Consider the following 24,127-nt stretch of genomic DNA (forward strand, 5'->3'; position numbering starts at 1 on the left):
TGTTCCAGTGCAATGGGCAATGAGCTTTCAGGATAGGAATGGTAGGAAATCTCAATTTATTTTATTTTATAGTATTATCATATAGAAGTTTCTACTAAGCTGGAGACTTATATATCCCTCTGCCTGTGAGAATCTCTCGAATTTCCACAGGCACCTGGGCCACATCAGGCACTGTTTCTCTCCTGCTTAAGATCTTTCAGTGGCTTCCCATCACCTACGAAATAAGACAAGCTCCTACACTTAGAATATAAAGCCCCCTGCGATCTGGTCCCAGCGTGCCTTTCTGCCTGGATTTATCATTCCCTTTTCTGGTAATACTAAATTACTAATAATTCTCTCTCACACCACGTTTACATCTCTGTGCTTTGGCTCTTTACATGAAACTCCCTTTCCACCTTCGTTGCTTCGTAAAATTTTATTTACCCAGGACTCTGTTTAGGCATCCCCAGCAGGAAGAAAGCCTTCACTGGACCCCACCAGTGTTTAAAATGTCTTTAGTTCATCCTGTCCTAGCACCCTGTGAGTTTCCCAATTTTATAATCATTTTCTATTTTCTATTTAAATGATCTGTTCATTTGCCCATTTTTCACATAAACAATCTAGCCTGGGAGAGGTGATCAGGTCACAGTTATCATTGTATCTCTAGTGCATAGGTCAATACCCGGCATAGAATATTTTATTTAAATGAACTGACCTGACTTTCTTCTAGCTGGTTTTGTTCTGAGGCCCTGTCACTGAACTCCATCTCTTATCTCAGAAGTTGAAGGTCCCCCATCCCAGAGCCAGCTGCTAAGTTCCCAGAGCTTGAATAACACCACAGTCAGCTGAAGAGTGGGCAGCCTCAGACACCACGGCCGGGTCTTTTGGAGAAGCAGCAGGAGAATGGGGGCCATGCCGTTCAGACGCCTGTATCTGTTATGTCTCTTCATGTACAAACTATCCCTGGAAGTTGCTGCAGACGTTCAGGAATCCTCAGGTAAAAGAAAAGAACACCATGGGGTGAAAGTGTTGTTGGAAGAAGGGACGGGAACATGATAGGGCTCTGGGTATATGTCCTCCAAACCTAGGAAACTTCCCAGGAGATGCTAGACAAAGATCTGCCTCCCCTAGTCTGGCATTCTCCTTCAGAAATAGGCTATCTTGTGGGAACCCCCCTCCCCATGTTAGTAAAAAATAAATAAATAAAGCCTTGGAATGATAACTGCTAAATCTCACTGGCCTTAGTATGAAGAGAAAAAGTAGAGATGCCCTTATGATTTAGAGCTGCTGCTTCTCTATTCAGTACGCCCAAACCTTCTGTCTCTCTCTCACTCTCCCCCCACCCTCCTCTGTCTCTGCCTAGATGGTCCCGGTGCCCGGGAACCTGTCTGGCTCACAGATGTCCAGGTTGCCATGGAATTCGTCGCTGCTGCTGAGGTGACTGTCATAGGCTTCTTCCAGGTTCGTCCAGATACCCCCCCGCTGTCGTTCCTCCAAAGAACCAGAAATATTCTACCTCAAGGGAGCCACGTTAGTCACCTGCTGGCCAGATGACACTGCCTTAGCAGCCAAGGGGTACAGAGTCTGCTTTTAGCTTGTCCATCAAGATCTCTCGATTTCTAGCCATTCCCAGTCTCTGAATTATGTCTTCCTCGCACTTGCTTCAAGAGTTCTGAGACTGCCGACTGGGCCTCCCCATCTGTGGATGCTTTGAAGCTTCGGACAGTATCTGAATTTCTGAGGCAGGGGCCAGGGTAACCCAACTTCTATCATCCAGACAATGCATTTGTCAATAGTTGCCTCCAGTGTAGAACCTCTTACCAAATAAGTAGTCCCCTATGCTTCTTCCTCTTTTTTTGCTCTGAAATGTTGAATAAGGATGGCATTTTGTATATGGAAGGTGTTAGCCTCCATCTTCCAGATTGGCCTCCTGGCTAAGAAAAGCAGCCATAAAGGAGAAGGCATCATTCCAGCATTTTTCTATTTGTCTGGAGGTAACATCTGGAGATTCTCACAGCTGATCAAGCCCCTGCTCTCTCCCGGCAGACCTTCTTGTCTTGCTTCCATTCATTAATTCCAACTCATCATCACCCTGTCTATTCTGTGTACACAGCTGGAAATAGCCTTGATGAGATGTAAGTCGAGTAGGAAGACCGGGGAGCAAATTTTTCAGTGATGAGAGATCTGAACTGTAGACAAAAACAGCCACCCTCAGACAGGAAGGAGTGCCAAGGAAGTGGAGTTGGGTGCAATAACTTAAATGACCACCGGGTGTCGTTGTTTGATTCACGAGCTATTCCATTCTAAGGAGCAGAATAAAAAAAGAGGAAGCCTTGATGAACAATTGTTCATAACCTCGAATGAACTCCACACACCTTTTTGGATGAGCAAGGTGCCAACTCCCTCTGCTTGACCCCAGATGCAAGGCTAACCATGATCTTTTCTCTTAGCACATCTCCTTCTCTAGCTAGAAAGGTGTCAGGGACAAATACGTTCACTCTAGAGTATTGCCTGGAGCTGCTGAGGACAAAGGTCCCATGACAGCAGGGAGATAATGCCAGCTTGCTATAGAAGGACTGGAATCATCACTCAGAATAGGCTTCCCTGCTCTGTCCTGCAGGCCTGGGTTCTAGAATTGGACCAACCCATGAACAGTATCTTGATGGCTTGCACACAGTGGAAAGAGGACTGTTCCTCTACCTCCTACACAAGCCTTTGTTAATAAACCTTCTAAGCTTCCACTTTAATTTCTCTTATTTTTATTATTTTCTTTTTTGACCCTTTTGACAGCACCTATTTCTGATTTTTGCATTTCTTTTTTCTTCCACAAATTATTCCCCAAACATTTGCCCCCTCTGGTATATCAATGACAGAGCAGCCCAACTCTGCAGGTCTCTATGATTTTGAGACCCCTCTCAGCTACTAGTAAACTGCAAGTTCTATGGTAAAGCCAGACAGGAGTCCCAGGCTTAGCCACAATGTTGTAGTTACCTATTAACCCACCCAGCCTGGAAAATTCAACAATGTCACTGCAAATCCAGCCTGCATTTTGAGAGGTCAGTGTTGTCTCACTGGACACTATGATTTCTGATATGACTGAACACATTTCTACTCCCTAGTCTGTTTCTCTGTGTCTCTCCTCCAAAAACAACCTGTGGGGTTTTTTCTTCTGGTTTTTAGGATTTAGAAGTACCAGCAGTGTCCGTACTCCACAGTGTGGTGAAAGATTTCCAAGATGTGTCATTTGGAATCAGCACTGCCTCCGAGGTTCTGGCCCACTACAGTGTTACTGGGAACACCATTTCCCTCTTTCGTCTGGTAAGTCAGGTGGGCAGCTCCAGCCTTCTCCCAGTTTTTCCTTGGGTTGTGGACGTACAGACTTCTGAGACCAGAAAAGAGTCTAGGTCTTGAACACTGATGGTGCTGCCTGAGTCAGGGACCGTGATGACAAGGACGATGGCTCAACTCAAGCTTCCTAAACAGATGCTGTCATGAAATGGGAAGAAGCCTGGACTGAGGGTCAGGACATAAGATTTGGAGCACTGCTTTGTCACCAACCAGCCATGTGACTTGGGCAGGTCACTGAACATTTTTTGGCTTCAGTTCTTTCATCTATAAAATAAAAGGGTTTGACTATATCATCAGTAAGGTCATTGTGAGCTCTAAAATTTTATATTTTCATACCTTTGAGAGTTCACTTACATTCATCAAACATGTGGTAACAACTACTCTGTGTGCTATGCAAGATAATGATAATAAAAACACATTGAGTATATTCTCCCCTTTCATAGATCTTACAAATATAGTGGAGATTGTAAACATAATATGCACGTATCCATAATACAAAGAGCATCACCATGGATAAAATATTACAAGGGTTCAAATGATAAAGGCAGGGTAGGAATTCTGACCAAAATAAATTATGAAGGAGACAACTGAACTGGGATTAAAGAACAGATAAAATTTGGACAAAATAGAGGAGAATTCATGGCCAACATGGGGGAAAAAAAATAAACTTGGGAAACAGTGATCAGGCCAACTTGACTGGATCTCAGGGAACATGTTTTGGGCAAATGAATAAAAGACAGAGAAGCTTGATTGGAACCATATTGTGAGGAAATTTGAATACCAGCTTAATGGGTTTGCACTTAAGTTGCTTGGCACTAGGCAGCCCCTCAAGCCTTTAGATCAGGGGAATAATATGAACAGAAATGTGTTCGCAAAATTATTTTGGCAGCAATGAGTCAGACGGACTGTTAGGCAAAGAGACAAGAGTAGAGAGAACTTTTATTAGGCTGACAAAATAGATCATGTACTAAGGATCTGTAGCAAAGAGGTAGCAGTAGAAAGTGAAGAAAAGGCAGGTCCTGCAAAGATAAGATATCAAAATTATGGAAAGGAGGGAAGGTTGAAAAGCAGGGTAACTAGGAATAGTGAGGGCATAAGAGAAATAGGGATTTCTGATGCTTTATTTTGTTGTTGAGTTTACATTGTTGGTGGAATACCAAGGTGAAAATGACCAGAGTCCACTGGAAATGAGAAACTGAGCAAAAGTTAAAGTTTCAAGATTTCTGGACTGAAGGTCCTTCCCGCTCTCACTTCCATCCTATCTATCTCATATTCCTCATCCAACCGTCTTTTAAATGTATTTTCTACTCAGTGTCTCCAACTTTCTTTAAGCCCTTAAACTACCTAGTTTATGTACCACTCCATTAAAACTGCTTTCATCCAGTCCAGGGTGGCTTCCATATTTCCAAATCCAATGAATAGAATACTGCTTAAGTCTTATTTTACTGAACATTTCTGCCATATTTGACATTGTTGGATGTCAAATGTCATTGTTGACTCTTTTCTCTTTAATATTTTCTCTTTCCTTGACCTAGGAGCCTCCTTCTCCTGGTCCACTTCTTCTTTTCATCTCCCTGGGATATTCTCTTCCTCCACCCATACTACTGCCTGACTCAATGCTCTTCCCAATGTAGGTTATATAATCCATGCTCCATGGGGCCAAAGACTGTCTTGTTCATTACTTCAACCACCGAGCATTTAAAAGTGCCTGTCATGTAGCAGGTACTCATAAATGTTTGGTGAATAGATGAATATGTGAATGATTTTTTTTTTTTTTTTACTTTTTGAAAAAATATTTACTTGGAGCAGTTTTAAGTTCAGAGCAAAATTAAGAGAAAGATATAGAGATTCTTCTTATCTCTTGCCGCATACATACATGATCTCCCCCATTATCAACATCCCCCTCCAGAGTGGTACATTTGTCACAATTGATGAAACTACACTGAAACATCATAATCACCCAAACTCCATAGTTTACTTCATGGTTCACTCTTGGTGTCCTATGGTCTATGGTTTTGGACAAATATATAATGACATGAATCTATCATTACTGTATCCCAGTATTTTCACTGCCTTAAATTCCTCTGTACTATGCCTGTGAAGGAATCAATTACTGAATGAATGTGTAATCCTTCAGTGATATAATTCTTTCTCATGTTTGACGATTGTGTGTTTGTTGAGGATTTGGAATGTTTTACCTCTAGCCTGGACCTCTCCTGTGATTCAAATGCTTGCTGGATATAACTGTTTGAATATCCTCATAAGCACAGCAGTCTTAACTGTGTCAAAACTGAATTTGTCATTTGCGCCTGCTGAATCATGTTCTTTCCTCTAAAACACTGTCTTACTGAATGGCTGTGTTCATTCAGTATCTAATCTTTGCCAATCATACCTCCTACCCTACTGAGCCTATGTTCTCCTCCACTCTTTCTATTTCACTCCTTGCTTAGATTCTTAGCATCTTTGGCATAAACATTTTCAATATCTTCTTAATAGAGCTCCCTTTACTACTTCTTATAGTTTCTAGGTTGGTATCACAATGATGGATATAAAATGGAAATTTGACCATGACACGTCTTTCCTAAAAACTCTTCAATATTCCCCATGTCTTAAGAGAGCAAAATCAAGATATTTAAACATGTAGTTTGTTTTTTGTTTTTTTTTGTGGTACGCAGGCCTCTCACTGTTATGGCCTCTCCCTTTGTGGAGCACAGGCTCCGGACGCGCAGGCTCAGCAGCCATGGCTCACGGGCCCAGCCGCTCCGCGACATGTGGGATCTTCCCGGACCGGGGCATGAACCCGTGTCCTCTGCATCGGCAGGTGGACTCTCAACCACTGCGCCACCAGGGAAGCCCCTCTTTTTCTATTTCTTAAAAGTATTTTTATTATCTGATTTAGTTTTTGGTTAACATATAATGTTTTAGAGAAAACATGAGTATTTCAACATTCTAATCCCTGGAACCTGTGCATATGTTACTTTATGTGGCAAAAGGGACTTTGCAGATGTGACTAAGAATCCTGAGATGAGGAGATTATCCTGGATTATCTGGGTGGGCCCAATGTAATCTCAACAATGCTTATGAGGGGGATACAGGAGGTCCAAGAGGAGAGAAGATGCTATCTATGGTGCTGGCTCTGAAGATGGATGAAGGGGCCAAGGAATGGCTAAGGTCTCTAGAAGCTGGAAAAGGCAAGAAAATGTCTTTCTTCACTAGAGCTTCTGGGAGGTCTACCAACAACTTGATTTTAGTTCAGCGAAACTCGTATTGGATTTCTGACCTCCAAAACTGAAGATAATAAAAGTGTATTGTTGTTTTTTTTGTTTTTTTTAAGATAGGTTAGCTATTATTTTTATTCTTCCAATCCAAATCTTCTCCCAGTAACTAGGCATCTTTTTTTTTTTTAACATCTTTATTGGAGTATAATTGCTTTACAATGGCGTGTTAGTTTCTGCTTTATAACAAAGTGAATCAGTTATACATATACATATGTTCCCATATCTCTTCCCTCTTGCGTCTCCCTCCCTCCCACCCTCCCTATCCCACCCCTCTAGGTGGTCACAAACCACCTAGCTGATCTCCCTGTGCTATGCGGCTGCTTCCCACTAGCTATCTATTTTACGTTTGGTAGTGTATATATGTCCATGCCACTCTCTCACTTTGTCACAGCTTACCCTTCCCCCTCCCCATATCCTCAAGCCCATGCTCTAGTAGGTCTGTGTCTTTATTCCCATCTTGCCCCTAGGTTCTTCATGACCTTTTCTTTTCTTTTTTTTTCTTAGGTTCCATATATATGTGTTACCATACGGTATTTGTTTTTCTCTTTCTGACTTACTTCACTCTGTATGACAGACTCTAGGTCCATCCACCTCACTACAAATAACTCAATTTCATTTCTTTTTATGGCTGAGTAATATTCCACTGTATATATGTGCCACAGCAAAGGAAACCATAAACAAGACTAAAAGACAGCCCTCAGAATGGGAGAAAATATTTGCAAATGAAGCAACTGACAAAGGATTAATCTCCAAAATTTACAAGCAGCACATGCAGCTCAATAACAAAAAAACAAACAACCCAATCCAAAAATGGGCAGAAGACATAAATAGACATTTCTCCAAAGAAGATATACAGATTGCCAACAAACACATGAAAGAATGCTCAACATCATTAATCATTAGAGAAATGCAAATCAAAACTACAATGAGATATCATCTCACACCAGTCAGAATGGCCATCATCAAAAAACCTACAAACAATAAATGCTGGAGAGGGTGTGGAGAAAAGGTAACACTCTTGCACTGCTAGTGGGAATGTAAATTGATACAGCCACTATGGAGAACAGTATGGAGGTTCCTTAAAAAACTAAAAATAGAACTACCATCTGACCCAGCAATCCCACTACTGGGCATATACCCTGAGAAAACCGTAGTTCAAAAAGAGTCATGTACCACAATGTTCATTGCAGCTCTATTTACAATAGCCAGGACATGGAAGCAACCTAAGTGTCCATCGATAGATGAATGGAGAAAGAAAACCGATGTTTTTACTCCTAGGTTCTATTTACTCTAATGCTCCTCATTCTAAAGACTTTAAAAAAAAAAGAAGAAAAGAAACACACTTTCTCCTAAACCATTTCTCTATCTCCCTGGCACTATTTAATCAAACCCCAGGATTATTTCTCAAGAGCTAATCTAGGCATGGCATATTTTGGCAAAGAAATTTCAGAATTTGTCCCTACAGTAAATTTCCATTGTAGGAACATGTTTTGAAATAAGCTGAAATAAGTGGGAATATGAGTTGACAGCTATGTTGGAGAGATGAGAGACTGGCAAATGCTATATTTATGGAACGCATCACCTGCAAAAACAGTGCAGGCCAACTATATACATGCGATTGGGAAAAATGTAAAATGGAGCAATGGTAAGTTGTGTATGACAACCTGTCTGTGTGAGGACAGAGCTTGTCTTTTGTGAGAGTGATAGCAACTCTCACCACTCTCAACAGTATTCTTAATGTTGCCCCAACAGAGATGTAATCCCATGTTGAATAAACCATGAGCCTGTCCTAAACTGGAATTTCAGATATTATTTGAATGTTTACCTCATTTTGAGTATTCTCAATCACTTCTATTTTAAGAAATATAGGGACTTTCCTGGTGGTCCGGTGGTTAAGACTCTGTGCTTCCAGTGCAGAGGGTGTAGGTTCGATCCCTGGTTGTGGAGCTAAGATCCCACATGCCAAAAAAGAGATATAATTAGCCTAACTTTGACCCAATGGGATAGTGATGGAAACACAGTAGAGGCATCCTTTCATGCCTTTCACAATTATTCCTTGGAAACCTATTATAAGAAATGTACCTTTCCAAGCAGAGAATCAGAAGAAACCAGTGCATAAAAATAAACTGATAAGAAAGACAAGAACTAAGATACATCAAATTTTTAAATATTTTTTCTGAAGTATATATTTACCAAGTATATGGTAAGCTAAGCAACTTATAAAAACAACCCAGAGAAGCAGCCGCATAGCACAGGGAGATCAGCTCGGTGCTTTGTGACCACCTAGAGGGGTGGGATAGGGAGGGTGGGAGGGAGGGAGACGCAAGAGGGACGAGGTATGGGGATATATGTATATGTATAACTGATTCATTTTGTTGTAGAGCAGAAACTAACACACCATTGTAAAGCAATTATACTCCAATAAAGATGTTAAAAAAAAAACCCAGAGACATGAGGGCATTTGTTAAACAAACGATTTCTCCGTGATAGTCCAGATATTTAATATTGTAACTGGTGTAAACTAAGACAACTTTAATATGTTTTATGAACTGTTGGGTTGTTAATTACGGAAATTGAGCGGAATTCAAAGGAATATTGCTGGAATACTAATAAACAGAAAAGGGGTGATGAAATCCATTGGTAGCACACAGTGTCTGAAACATAAAATAATCCACATCTGATTCTCTTGGGGAAACTCAAATTATATTGTAAGGTGACAAGCCTTCTGGTTTACTGTTTACTGTTTTTATTCTGGTGCCTCTTTCCTTGGGGAGAAAAATAATATGATTTTTCAAGGAAAATTCTTTCCAAAAACTGGAAAAATATATAAAAATTCTTCCCCCACTCTTGGTTCCAGGGTTGGGTTTTTCTTTCCAGGGCATTAGGCAAATAAATTCCCTTTACAGAAGAAAGAATTCCTTTCAAATGTTGTTTCCAGGAACCCTACACATGAACGTTCCAGAGTTTTTTGGTTTAAGAAATAGAGAAATAATCGGGTATGTTTCGTTCAAAGAAGCCCAACCAACTGGAAAGGCTTCAGGAGGGTGGTTTTTATTAAAGCTCTTTGCTTCTTAGAGAAAGTTATCACCGCTTAACCACGGTGCTTCCAGTATACAACATGCCTTAAGTCCAGAAACACCTGGAGGAGCTGGAGTTTCCTGTTCGTCTTGTTCTGGGAAATGTGAGGGTTTGCCTGGAAAAGGGAGCAGAAAGGGAGGAACTCCTGGCTCAGACCACAGCTCTGTCCCCTGAGCTTAGACACCAGGCCTGCAAGTTTCCAGAAAAATAATCAGGAAGTATTTAAACATATTAAAGATTAAAAGGACACTGGTTGTGATTATAATGATGATTTTGATGGTTGAACAATTAGCAAAGCCTTAGGAAGGAGACATGCCAGGTGGCAAAGCAGGCCTTAAGCAGCTTTTAAGATCCTTTGTGTTCACTTTCTTCTCTATCGACTAGAGGAGAGGGATGGGAGAAGGGTGGGCAAGGACTCCACCTAGGAAGACTTTTTTCTCCTTCTTTTATATTTCTGCCCCAAGCTTTCTACTCAAACTGTGAATTTTAAAACAATTAAATATGCAAAATAGTTCACCTTTTAAAACATCCTGTGGTTTCGTTGAATTTTTTTCAAAATTCTTTTTTTGAAAGACAAACATTTTCTGTACCTCGGCATTATGTATTTCATAAGTTTGGGTTGTGAAAAACAACCGTGAAATAAAGTGATTAAATTGCCATCTGACTGAGGTCAGCACTTCTGGGCCTCAGTACCTAATACACAGCAGGCACTCAACAAATAATTGAACACAAATGGATTATAAGAGAAAAACCCAGATATGACTAAACAGACTCAGAATTAATCAAATTAACCATAAAGAGTGCACTGGGTTTCTTGGAGGTTCTTATTGCTTTTAACTATACCTAGTGAGAGACCACCTGGAAGAAAAGAAGAGAAAAATAGAAGATGGCTCTGATCCAGGGCAAGATCTGTTGGGGTAGGACCGATATAAGATAGCAGATAAAGGGTAAGAGTTAAGGAGTGTTCAAGTGTTGGTGGCCCAAAGATCTCAAAAGTGACCCAGACTATTTCAGGAAGCAGAATTGTTCAGGATCTGGCCCTGACAGTTCTATCTGTAGGCATAGTTGCTATGGGTGATGGAAGCTTTATCTTCTGTCTCTATGGGCATGAGGAGATGGGAGAGGGGAATGGGAAATTTCTGGGAACAATGTTTGGCAATATGACATCCTATCTTTCAACATACCTGAGTATCATGGAAAGACAGCTCTAAAATGCAAATCTGGGATAGCAGACCAGGTAACTAGACAATCCCTTCCACTAAGGATAATTTTTTTGAAAAAGCTGAGCAAAAAAAAAATATTTTAAAGAAAGACCTTGGAGAACCAGCAAGAGAAGGGGGAATGTCTAGGCTAAGATCTAAAATAAAATGGAAGCCCAAAAAGGTGAACCCTGTATTTGGACTGCTTTTCATCTGGGGGACATAGCCAGTTCTAGAAGGAGCAGCAGAGAGGCTGAGAGGTTTATTAGCATTTTTGCAATATTCAAGGAGCCAGAAAATTAAATGTTGGAGTTCAGGGACCACAAGGGGAAGTAGGAGGTAAAACTAGTAAGACATCCTTTGCTCTACTTTGGACCCTAAAGAGAAATACCCTAAAATCAAAGATGAACCATAAGTAGATCAGCCCTCCCAAGAGCTGCAGCACAGATTCGAGTCACCTCAGCCCCTGATCATATATGAATATATAAATACACACACAGAGACATACACACATATATATATATATATATATACACACACATTACATACATCTGCACACATATATAATTATATATATGTATCATCTATATAATTTACCCGTATCCATGCCATAGTATAATAACAGAAAGTCAAAGAAAAAGAGAAAAATCTTAAATCAGACAAAAAAGATTACCTTCAAAGTAAGCTCAAAGGGTAATACTAAGATTCTCAGATGACTTCTCAATAGAAAGAATGGAATGCAGAATACAAATAATTATATCTTTCAAAAACTGAAAGAAAATAACTCTCAACAAAGAATGCTACCCCCAGCAAAAATAACCTTCAAAGATAAAGGTGAAATAAGCATATTTTAAACAATCAAACTGAAAGAATATGTCACCCAACAGATCTAACTCATTCTAAAGGGAATACTAAATGTGTTCTCTGGGCAGAGGGAAAAAATTCCCGGATAGAAGCTCAAAAATGCAGGAAGAAATGAAGAGAAACTAAAATGTAAATGTATGCATAAGTGTAAATGTATATTGATTATATAACAATAATGTCTTGTGAGATTTAGAATTAACACACAGAACAATAATGGCCTGTGGGTCTTGAGTGTGGGCCATGGACTGATTTGGAAGGAAGTAAAGTGTATTCGAGTGTTCTAATGTCTGCATTATCCAAGAAGAAGGTAGAATTGCCAGCTAATATTAGATTCTGATAAGTAAAGTATGCATGTTGTAACACATGCTGGTGATCCTTAGGAGAATAATTATAGCGTGTGTAACTTCTGAGTCAAAAAAGAGAAAGAAGGCATAATAAAAAGTGCTCAATGGATTCAAAGTAAGCCAAAAATGAAGGAAAATGAGATTTGGAACAGGCAGAACCAATGGAAAAATGCATATTTAATTAAATATATTAGTAATTACATTATATAAAAAGAATCCAATTAAAAGGCAAAGATTATCAGACTGGATTTAAAAATAAAACTATGTGCTTTCTACAAGAGATACAATGTTTTAAAAAATAGGGACATATGTAAAGTATAAAGATAGGTTGAAAGTAAAAGGATGGAGATATGCCATGTAAACACTTCTAAAAGAATGCTGGTATAAGTATATTAGTATGAACAAAGTAGTCTTTTATGCAATGAGCATCCCTAGGGATAAAGAAGGACACTTCATAAAGACAACAATTTTAATTTGCCCAGAAGATTTACCAATTCTAAATCTGCATACATGACTTGAGAATATATAAGAAGAAACTGACAGAACTGTAAGAAAAAATGGTTAAATCCACAATCATACTGGGAGATTTTGACACTCCCCTATTGAGAGAATAAGCTAGTCAAAAAAAAAAAAAATATATATATATATATATATATAATTTGAATCATAAATTAACTAAGTGTCCTGATGAGCATATGCAGAATACTGTATTCAAAAAGTATAATATATGCATAATTTTAAGGACACATATCACATATACAGAAGTTGACAAATAATAAAAATAAAATGTAGAAATTAAGCTGGAAATCAAAAACAAGCATATAACCCCAAAATCTTACATTTTGAAATTAAAAAATACACTTCTAAATAACCAATAGGTTAGAGAAGAAATAAGAACAGAAATTAGAAAACATTTTGAATTGAATGATAATAAAACATACATACAAAGTTTATGAATGTAGAAGGCATCCATAGCCTTATAACGGGAAATATGGAGCTTTTAACATGTATTTTAGAGAAGAGTAATGCTAAAAATCAGAATCTAAGCATCATTTTAAGAAGGAAGAAAAAATGAGTCCCAGGTAGATTTTAGATCCATTGTGAACGACAAAATAATAATGTTTCTAGGAGATAAAATAAGAGAATATATTCAAAACTTTGGTGTAGTCAAAGCACTTTAAACAAAACAAAACAAAAACACACACGAGTTATAGGAAAAGGTTGATAACTTGACTACATTGAAATCACCTTCTGTTCATATGCAGTCACCATTAAAAGGGAAGTCCCCAGCGAGAAAAGATATATAGTATAAAACCACAAAGGGTTCATATCCAGAATATATAAAACATCTTCAAATCAGCAAAGAAAGGATCAACTCAACAGAAAAATAGGCAAGTGACTTGAACATAGACTTCAAAGAAATGGATATACAACTAGTTAATCAGAGAAATACAAGTGAAACCACAGTGAGATACTACCAGATATTCACCAAAATGAATAAAATTAGAAAGGTGGATAATGCCAAGTGTTGGCAAGGATGTGGAACAATGGGACATTTCCAACAGTACAAATGCAAATGTACATTATTGTCCATTTTAGAAAATAACTTTGACATTGTCTCCCAAACACACATCAAAATACATGGCAAAAATACACATATCCAGGCGTCCCTGGTGGCGCGGTGGTTGGGAGTCCACCTGCTGATGTAGGGGACACAGGTTCATGCCCTGGTCCGGGGGGATCCCACATGCCGCGGAGCGGCTAGGCCCGTGGGCCATGGCCGCTGGGCCTGCGCGTCCAGAGCCTGTGCTCTGCAACGGGAGAGGCCACAGTGGTGAGAGGCCCACATGCCGCAAAACAAAAAACAAAAAAACAAAAAACATAAAAACAAAAAACAAAAAAAATGCACATATCCTACAGTCAAATCCTAATCCTAGATACATGCCCAACAGATATAGAGACATGAGTACCAAGAGAAATGAACAAGAGTGTTCATTGCAGCCTTATTTTAATAACCAGAAGCTGAAAACAGTCTAAATTTTCATCAGTAGTAAAATGAATAAATGCTTTGCATATTTATACAATCAGATATTATAGAGCAAGGAAAATGAACAAACTATAGCTAAATGCAATAACATGGATGGCTCTTATAAACAAAATTTTAAGCAAAAGAATTGAGATACACATACAAAAAATAGTTTGTTTCCACTTACATAATGTTTTTAAAAAGATGAAACTAAACTATAACATTAAGAGATGCATTTTTAAGCAGTAAAGCTATAAAGGAAAGGATGAAGAAGGTCATCATAAGTCAGGATAATGGTCCCTTTGGCAGAAAACTAATGGATTATTGATTAGAAGGGATCACAGAGGGCTTCAGGCATTCTGGCAATGTTCTATTTCTTTCCCTGAGTGGTGGTTCCACAGTTGTTTGCTCTGTGATCATTTACTGAGGTTTACATTTTCTGTTTTGTGGTTTTCTCTATATGTGTGCTTTATTTCACATTCGAAGGGTACATAAATAAAACATAAATCTGATCCTGTAAGTGTCTCGCCTTGCCCTCAGGTTAGAGTTTAATCTACTTACCTTGACTTCAAGGCTCTTTGGGAATTTACCCTGCCTACCCCACTGTCTATGTCTCTCTTCTACCTGCACTTAACATCTACTGCTAGAGTCAGGCTAAACGAACTGCAGCTTCTAGAATGGGCATCTCGCATCATTTTGCCTTTGGCAAATGCTGTTCTTTATTTAAAATCCCACCCCCATCCTCATTCATCTGAACAAGTCTTAGCCATTCTTCAGGAGCTGCCTCTTCCTGGGAGTTTTTCTGCTCTTCCTTAGGTGACAAATGGGTCTGCGATGACACTAGCCGCATTCTGTGTGATGTTTCTGTTTACTTCTCTGTGTCCCACAGGACAGTGTGTTCCTAGAGGGCAGGGAACATTTCCTATTTACCTTTCTGTCTTTAGAGCTTTAGTTAGTGCCTGACATGTGGTAAATAGTCTAGAAACATTTACTGATAAATGAAGACAGTGACAATTTTATCCTTTTTGTGTGACCCAGGTGGATAACAAACAACTGGATTTAAAGAGTGAAGACATTGAAAGCATGGATGCTACCAAGTTAAGCCATTTCATTCAGAGGAACAACCTCCACTTGGTGACAGAGTATAACCCTACGGTAAATAGCCCCTGTCCGCAGACCCTTAAGTCCCTATGTCAGGGAGGGTACTTGCCTTCATAGCAGAAATCCTTTCCTCCAGGAGTCCTGATCTTTTGACCAATAATAATATTAACCACCAAAAAAAAAAATATATATATATATATATAAAAACCACCATTAATTGAACACCTAGTTGTTTATGTTGCCATCCCTCTACAACCCTTAAGATTGATAGACTTGTCCCTACCCAACAAAGAAAGAAACAGAAAAGTTAAATGACGTCACATGACTAGTAAGAAAGAGAGAGTGCAGTGCTGAGGTGACTACTTCGAAACTTCTGAGTTTGGTTGCCTGAGAGAGTTCGGTGAAGGCAACAAGATTGTGAGCTCGCCACAACTGCAAAAACGCTGAAGGTCCATTTTGTTTTCCTAAAGCATTGGTGACCAATACTTTTGTAAATTACAATAAAAGTAAATTAATAGACCAATGAAATGTTGAAAAACAAAGCCCACCGATCATGTATTTGGATGTCGCAACAATGTAAAATTTTTTTAAAGTTTTTATACACCTATTCCCATTTTCTGTGCCTATCTCCTTGTGGACTAGTAACTAACATTTCCTGGTCTGGCCTAGACCCTCAAGGGGTCTCAGGTTTCTTTCTGGGTTTGTCTTCCTTGGGTGTTGCATGCTGCCTGAAACCTGGGTGAAGCTGCTGGTCCACCTGTCCTGCTGGCCTTCTAACACTCTACAGCTTATAGAATTACCTTGCATGTCCTGCCTTTTGCCTTCCTGAACGTAAATCGTAGACTGATGGAGTGTTGACTTCCAGTGATCTACATCAGCTCAGAAATGCTATGCGCTCTCTAGTAAGAGTACTTTATATGCATGTCATGCTTTTTAGAACTTACAAAGCCCTTTCACACCATTTTCTCATTTAATACTCACAGAGATTCTTTGAGGTAGAAGAGAGGAAATTATTATGTCCATTTTATAGAGAACTCTCGAGTTCCAAACAACATTCAAGATTACACAGTAAGTGGAAAAGGCATCTTTTAAGGCAGAAAATTTAACTGATGATGCATTAGCTCATATTGTCTATTTCTATTCTACTGGAGAGGAAATGGGAGTTCAGAAAAGTGAAGTAACGTCCTCAAGGCCATATGAGCTTCAGTGACAGCCTATCCACTCGTCCCTGATTTTTTTATGACTGGTCTGTCTGACTGGGTCCTGTGGTTTTTCCATTGCCGCACATAGCCTTCAACAGAAAACACCCCTTTTCCTGTTGACTGAATTCCTGTCCACCTCTCACACCATGTTTTTCTCCATGGAATGGTGACTCCATTTCCACTTCTGGTAAGATTCCAAACACATGCACCGCAGGGGTGTTGGCAGCAATAATTGAAAAGGCATTTTTCTCCTAGATCATCATCATTCTGGTCATTGTGTCTATAAAGCTGCCAGGAGTGCATGTGGGACCAGGAAAGATGATCTTCCAGTCCCTGAGCTTATGGTCCAGGGTCCTGGAGTTCTGCAGGCGAACGAGGGCAGACGCAAGGACTAGCCTTCCTGAGCTCTGATGCCTGGTCCATCTCTCATCTTAAAGAACAATGACAGTTGTTAAGTTCCATATTAGTAGTGACAGCAAATCACATCAAGAAGAAATTAGGAAAGAATTTCTTTAGAGAAGCAAGTTCAATTTTTATTGTGACTTTTACATTTCCGAAAAGTAGTTTTTCTCAACGGGTGACCTGCCCACACTACTATAGTTGTTTCTCATCTGTTGCTGGTACAGAGGTTTGTATCAGTAGCAACTGGGCAGAAATTCATAGCCATGTAGTTGGCCTCCTGTGCACTTTTAAGGCACACACTCAATCCTTGGCTTCAAGGTGAAAATCCAGCTGTTTAATCTATTAGAATTAAACTAATCACTTCTGCTGTGTTCAATCCCTTCTGCTAAGACAACTATATCATTTGACTCCTCAGCTTTGATTTTTTGACTCTTCTCAAGCTTTCTTCTCCATCTGCACTCTAGGAGAGTAGATGCATGCTCTAAATTTAAGTAGCAGGATCTAGTAGAACAAGAGACAATTATTTAGCATCCAATCTCCCAAACTTAAAATGTAAGACCTGGTTTGAAACTCCAGGGGGAAAGTTTTGGGAAAGAACTCACTGGACTCTCCTTACCTACATGTTGGCCAGTAGAGCTGAAAAAAGAATCTCTACAGAGGAGTGTGTAGCTTCCGGAAGGATCCTACCTAGTTGCTCCCCCTCCCACCACCCTGGGACTCTGCCCAAAGATTCCTTAACACACCATACTCTCTCTTCTTGTGCACATGCTTGTTTTACAGCAGTGCTTTCTGTATTTAGAAGGGAGGGGTGAAAAGGAATGGGATTTTGTTTAAAATAGCGACAGTTGCAGCACTATTTCAGGAAAGGGAAATGAAGGGAACCAGTGCCAGAGTTTTACACTCTGTCTTCTCTCCTCCCTCTGGTTCACAGCTGTCCCCTCCCCTCCATCACCGACAACTTCCTGGGGAATGACCATCTCTAATCAGCAAAAAAGGGCCAATGCTTCTGGTCTCCTGAAGAGCTTATCTTATGGCTGACCTGAGGTGCTCTGATTCAACCATGCTGAGGGCTGAATTGGTTTTGTTGAGGATTTGCCATCAGCTGTGTATGAGGCGGTACATCCCGCTGATTAAGACCACGGATTCTGAAGCCACACTGCTTGCTGCGAATCGCAGTTCAACACTTTCAGGACTTTAGGAGATCTTGGGCCTCAATTTCTTCTTTTATAAAACTGGGACTTTGAGGATTAAATTAGTTATTACACGTAAAGACCTGAAAACAGTGCCCAGCACATCATAAGCACTCAAAAGTATACACTACTGACATGCAAAGTCCACATTTTAAGTGCATCTGGCTCCTCTCGCAACATGAAAAGGGGTTTAAAAGGTGACTAAAATGTTCCATGGTGTATTTGTTACCTATTGATGCATAACAGCTTACTCCAAAATTTAACAACTTAGAACAGAAAAAAAATGGACTGTCTCGCACAGTTTCTGTGGGTCCACCGTTTGGGAGTGGCTAGGGTTAGGTGCTGCGAATCTGGGGGCTCATGTGAAGTGGCAGCCCTTGGTCAGGGAGGCAGTCATGGGAAGGGTTGACTGGGGCTGAAGAGTTTGCTTCCAAGATGGCTCAATCACAGACAAGTCAGTGCTGGCTGTTGGCAGGAGGCCTTAGCTCCTTGCCATGCGAATCTCTTCATAAGACTGCTTGAGTGACCAGCATAAGAGAGTAAGTGATATGAGTGAGAACAAGGCAGAAGCCACTGTGTCTTCTATGACCTAACCCTGGAGGTCACACTCCAGCATTACTGCAACATCCCTTTGGTTACTCAGCTCAGCCCTATTCAGTATGGGGAGGAGAAAACTACACAGTTGCATGAAAACCAGAGGTTGAGACTGACTCAGCACCATCTTGGAGGAGTTGCCCCTGATGTCATGGATGGACAGCTCTCATTTATGTTCTAGTGTACCTATTCACCGGTTGTCACTAATGTTTTTTTTTCCCTCCTTTTCACTTTCATTCTACTTCAATACATTTCAATTTCCCAGACTGTAATTGGCCTATTTAATAGTATGATTCCAATTCATCTTCTACTGATGATGAACAAGGCCTCCCCAGAATATGAAGAAAGCTTGCACAGATACCAGGAAGCAGCTAAGCTCTTCCAGGGGAAGGTAAGTCTGGACTAGGAAATACCTTTTTGAATACTCAGCAACAAGACACTAGAAAAAGGGTGATGGGACCAGGGAAGTGAGACAAATGAGGAAAATACATCAGGTTAAGAGATAACAAAGTGAGAACTGGGGCATAATAAATCCCATTACTCTGATTTAAAACTTAAGATGTATTTTATACTCTTAAAGATGTATTTAATCATATCTTCCATTAGCAGTAAGTCTATTTCTTTTTTTTAATGCCTTGATGGGTGCAGAGAAAATAGAGACCCAAAGAAACTGAAAATTAAAATCACCTTTTAGTCACGATTTATTTACTCCTTGCTATAAACTCTGAAGTTTTAGACCTCAGGACTTATTTCTCATCTAAAACACCTGTCAGGTATCTAGTGCCCACTGGATGTCCAATAAATATTTATTTCTTTCCCTTCCCTACTTTGTGCAGTTCTGCTTATGTTACTGAAATAGTAAAACTTCAACCACTTCAAGGCTACTGCATTGAATTAGAGGCCTCGATGACAAGGGCTGTCTGGTAATAAAACAAGCTGACTTTCTGGTTTTCTGGTTTCCCTAGCACTGGAAGTTTTCAGTGTTACTAAACGTAAATAACTCTCTAGGCTATTATCAAGAAGATTTCCACTTTGGACAGAAGGTTTGATTTAATAATACAAAATAGTTAACAGTTTTCAAGCACTTACTATACGCTTAAAACTGTACTAGAAATATTAAATCCATTCTCTCATTCAATCTCCCCCAACAAAAGCCCATTTTTCCAAAGAGAACACCTAATCTCAGGGAAGCTAAGTAATGTACCCAAAGTCACACAGCTGGAAAGTATTACAGGTAACATTTAAAAAGAATTCTCCACATTTAGCCAATAGGCCATACTTTCTCCCTTAGCTAACCCCTAGAGTCTCTTCCAGTTCTACGGTCTTAAAATTAAATAAACCCAATCAAAGGGATAAAAAACCAAAACAATGCAAAATAAGAAGAAATTCATTTTAACTCAATGAAGATTTAAACTGTGTGGCACAGACCCTAAATTCCATCAGTGTAAACTCCAACAATCACAAGGTGCCTCTTCCTCCCCAGAGCCTCAGAGAGATCTTTCTTTTCCAAACTTCTCCAACTGCAGATTCTTTTTATTCTGGTGGACAGTGGTGTGAAGAAAAATGGGAAGGTGATATCATTTTTCAAACTAAAGGAGCCTCAGCTGCCTGCATTGGCAATTTACCAGACTCTGGACGATGTGTGGGATACACTGCCCATAACGGAAGTCTCAGTAGAGCACGTGCAAAACTTTTGTGATGGATTCCTGAAAGCGAAGAGGTTGGTAAGTGTGAGACTACAGGTAAAGCAAGTTGAGGTTTGTCTCCCCTCTTGGTCCCTTTAATTTCCTGTTGAATAAAAATTCTTTGACCTCCACTGGATTTGATTAAGAGTAAAGGGATAGGAAATGTGCGTATAAATACATGCACTCAGCCTCTTCTTTTGCATAATTGATAGAGTATTATACACTATTGTATATCATTGTACAGCTTGACTCTTTTACTTAACATGAAGTATCACTTTATATGTGAAAAGCTTTCTTATAGTTTATTAACCAACTACACAGAATTTTAATGTATTGATGGACCATGATTTATTTAACTATTCTCTTATTGATTAGATTGTTTCCAGGTTTTTTCCAGCTGTTTCTCATCCCCCAATAATATAAACAAAAGTCTGTTTTACCCAAACTTTGTCCACACAATGTGTTCTCAAGCTTTCTGATCTTTGTTAATATTAAAGGCGAAAAAATGGTATCACTATAAAAAAAGAAAAGAGTAAAGGGATAGGAGGATACGGTGGTCAGAGTTGGGATGCTTTTTGAGATGTAGTCATGGGAACAGAACTCCAAAAACAGTTTTGGAAAGATCTTGCATATTCAAAGGAGCTGAATTTTGGATTTTACCATTCTGTGTACAACATCAATGGGAAACAAGTAAATTCCATAGGAGGATTCATGAGATAAAAATTGAAGATGGATTTAGGACTTTCAGGAGGAATTGAATAGCTCAATTTTCTAATCTCAGAGTTCAAAAACAAGAGTGGACTGCAAATCTGAATATCAGTCTCATGGTGTTTTTCAGAGAGAAAATCATGAATCAGAAGAAAAGATGTCAAAGATGGAACTCTGATTTCTCCCTGCTTCTTCTGCGTAGGACAAAGTAACTACTTGATGCCGAATAAAAAGGGGTGACCCAAACCTCAGAGACAGTAAACAGGATCACCAGACTTTACACATACACATACATGCACAAACACACACACACACACACACACACACACACGTGCGCGCGCGTGCACCCACAGCTCCAGTTTGTTCCTTAAAGTCTCATTGACTCTACTTTCCCTTTCTTTTAAATTTTACCCTTCCGATGTTCTCTTCTGCATTCATACTGAGTAGGCCCATGCACTGTCATACGTACCACTGGATGCAGGCGTTATGAGAAACACTGCGCTACTGCTGTGAAGTGACAGCATTCCCAGAGGGAGATTGTTCCAGTGTATCTTTTGATACTGAATTCGTATACAGCACGCGACTTACACACAACATCTTGTAGGGTTGCCTGAGGGTTGAAACTCTGCTTTCCTCATAAGCCCATGTCCCTCTCTGACTCAGGGTCAAGGACAAAAAGATGGTTTTAAATGCCTTTCTGAAATTGTCTTTTTGCCAGAAGTCAAATGATATTTCCAAGTCTCTGAACTCAGCAGAAACAGACCGTGTAAAAACTCTATGCTTGTTTCAAGTTCCTAACTCCCCCTATAAATCAACAGCTGCATGATAAATAAAAGGCCATCATGTTATAGGAAAAGACTGGCATCTCTTTGCAGACCAAATCCCTTATAAATATCCCGCCACCCAACTCAGCAGAATGGACCTCCCCCTTTTGTATCTACTGTTAGAGTCAGGCCATGAGCCACTAATGTGTTATCGTTCACTGTGGGTGGGATGGGAGCTGGTAGAGACCATCTTGCATGAGGATTGGTATAAATGTGGCAGAGGAGCTATGGGAATCAAATTAGGTAAAAGGTTGGAGAAGGGGTAGGAGCGGGGAGCTGGGCCCCAGGGGCGAGCTGGGGCTGGCTAAACGTGGATTATTGCAGGTGAAGTGTGAAATCCAGCCCTTGCGGAATGGAGGGAGAGTTTGGCTGAGTGTCTCTGGCCCACAGGCTGCTACTGTGAACACACAGATGAGACATTGTTCCCAGGAGGCCCTTGGCTCCAAAGCAAAGTACCTAAGTGCTGAAGAGCTGAAAAACTACAGTGTATACCTAAGGACTGGTCCAAGTGGGGAACAGAGACTGAAAGACTTAGTTGTTCCTTCCTGGGGGGAAATCTCCATGGCCACTGAGCTGGGAGTCAGCTGCTGGCATGGACTCTGTGAAAGCAACTGTGTATGGTACACCCCTCGGCAACACGAGACCAGTAGATTCTGAGAAGCCCATCCCATCCATCCACAGGTCTACCGAAAACCACCCAAACAGTCTCCTGCTTAAGGCTGAAAAATATTCCTGGGATAGGCACATCCCAGAAGCCTCCCTTGGATACTGCAAACCAGAACTCTTGACATTTACAGTCAGGAAATTCTTCCTGATATCCAGCTGAGGTCCACTAGCCACACAAGCTCGTTTCTTCTTACCTGTACTGAGTGGAAATTCTTAACAGCTGCCAATCACCATCACTAAATGGTACCTTTAACTCCTTGCTGGTTGGTCTTAAGCCCTCTTATCTAATCTTCTTTCCTCCCTACTCATAATCCAAACTTTTCACCTTTTTAAAACATTTCCAAGTCATTTGATTGACTTTATTATTTTCTGTCTTCCCTCTTTTTCAAAGTTCCCTCTTTCTTTGCTTAAAATAATGGGATTCCAGACTATCGTAGGAATTTGGTAAACGCTAAAACATAAATTCCCATGAGCTATATTTTATTCAATATTGAGTTAATTTTTCAAATATTTTACTTGAAGTCTTCCCCCTAATAACTATGGTCACCACTGACCATAGGTCTTACATTTTACAGTGCATTTTTCTGCTTGATTACCTTCAAATAGCGATTTTACTATACACAGTACTTTGTATGTGCCTTTTTATCTTTATGGTATTTAATTTAATTATTCCTTCTCAGTTTATGTTTCTCCAGAACTGAAAGATATTTTTGTCTGTCTTCTTCACAGTCAATCTTGTTCTTTGTACAGGAGTTATGACCAAAGAATGGAACTTCTTTCAAAAGAAGAGATTTATAAAGGTTCTCATTCATTCACTAAAGATCACACTTAGTATTATAAACTTCTGTCACCTTTAGATCTTCTCTGTCTTTGAGTAATATCTTCCTAAGACTCTAGATTCATTTTCCCAAGGCCATATTATTGTTGAAATATCTAGATATATCACAGCTATTTTTCATTGTGGAGTCATTTATTGGTCCTAGCTGGCAAGACTGCCATACTTTTTTCCTTAGAGGATGAAGGAAGTGGTGATGTTATACAATAGAACCTTTTAAAATCTATTAGAAGGTTTGGAAGACTACAGCAGAAGGCAGGAGTGGGAGGAGGGCATGAGTCAGAGCAATGCCAGGAAAGTTTGTATTTGAGTCTCACCTCTTCTGTGCCTGTGGCTTTGTGACCTTGGAAAAAACACTTTCTATCTTAGAACTTCAGTTCACTGAAGATAATACAATAATAATTCATAGGAGTTTTTGAAATCCCAGAGTGATAATACATATTAAGTAAGTTTTTCATTACTTTTATTTTTTGGTTTAATGCTACCCTGTCTTCTCTGGGTAATGGTCATTTCTCCAATTGTCAGAACTTATGGCAAAGGAAAGTCTTCCTTCAGGAGTAGTAGTTGAAACAACTTTTAAAGTTTTGTGTTTTTGTTAATCAATCAAACATGGAGGGGCTGGGAGTTGAACCCATGGCCTCATGTATGCTAAGCATGTGCTCTACCACTGAGCTACACCCCCTCCTTCTTTGAAATAATTTTTTTGAATGTAGGCTTTATTATTATCCATGTATGGTGAAGCCAACAGATCAGGAGATGATTGCCATTGAAAAGATAGTTTGTTACTCACAGTTCCCAAGAGGA

The 24,127-nt window shown here is 39.7% G+C and overlaps 1 protein-coding gene and 1 non-coding gene across 3 annotated transcripts; one reads left to right on the plus strand and one right to left on the minus strand.

Annotated features, from left to right (window-relative positions):
* The first annotated feature begins 2 nt into the window (after window positions 1–2).
* Window positions 3–21,854, plus strand: ERP27 (endoplasmic reticulum protein 27). 2 transcript variants are annotated; one of them, XM_073789020.1, is made up of 8 exons: window positions 3–519; window positions 758–976; window positions 1,343–1,440; window positions 3,160–3,297; window positions 15,155–15,271; window positions 18,871–18,996; window positions 20,132–20,329; window positions 21,129–21,854. In XM_073789020.1, exons 2-8 carry the CDS (start codon window positions 883–885, stop codon window positions 21,174–21,176), a joined length of 819 nt encoding a protein of 272 aa, XP_073645121.1. In that variant the 5' UTR covers window positions 3–519; window positions 758–882; the 3' UTR covers window positions 21,177–21,854. The 2 variants fall into 2 exon arrangements, with proteins under 2 accessions (XP_073645121.1, XP_073645122.1); XM_073789021.1 differs by having other exon boundaries at window positions 3–976; window positions 1,343–1,416.
* Window positions 21,855–23,933: 2,079 nt separating this feature from the next.
* On the minus strand, window positions 23,934–24,008 carry TRNAA-AGC (transfer RNA alanine (anticodon AGC)). The gene has a single exon. It is a non-coding gene; the product is annotated as a tRNA-Ala (tRNA).
* Window positions 24,009–24,127: the final 119 nt, after the last annotated feature.

The sequence above is a fragment of the Tursiops truncatus genome, chromosome 11, assembly GCF_011762595.2.
Source record: "Tursiops truncatus isolate mTurTru1 chromosome 11, mTurTru1.mat.Y, whole genome shotgun sequence".
Lineage (NCBI taxonomy): Eukaryota > Metazoa > Chordata > Mammalia > Artiodactyla > Delphinidae > Tursiops > Tursiops truncatus.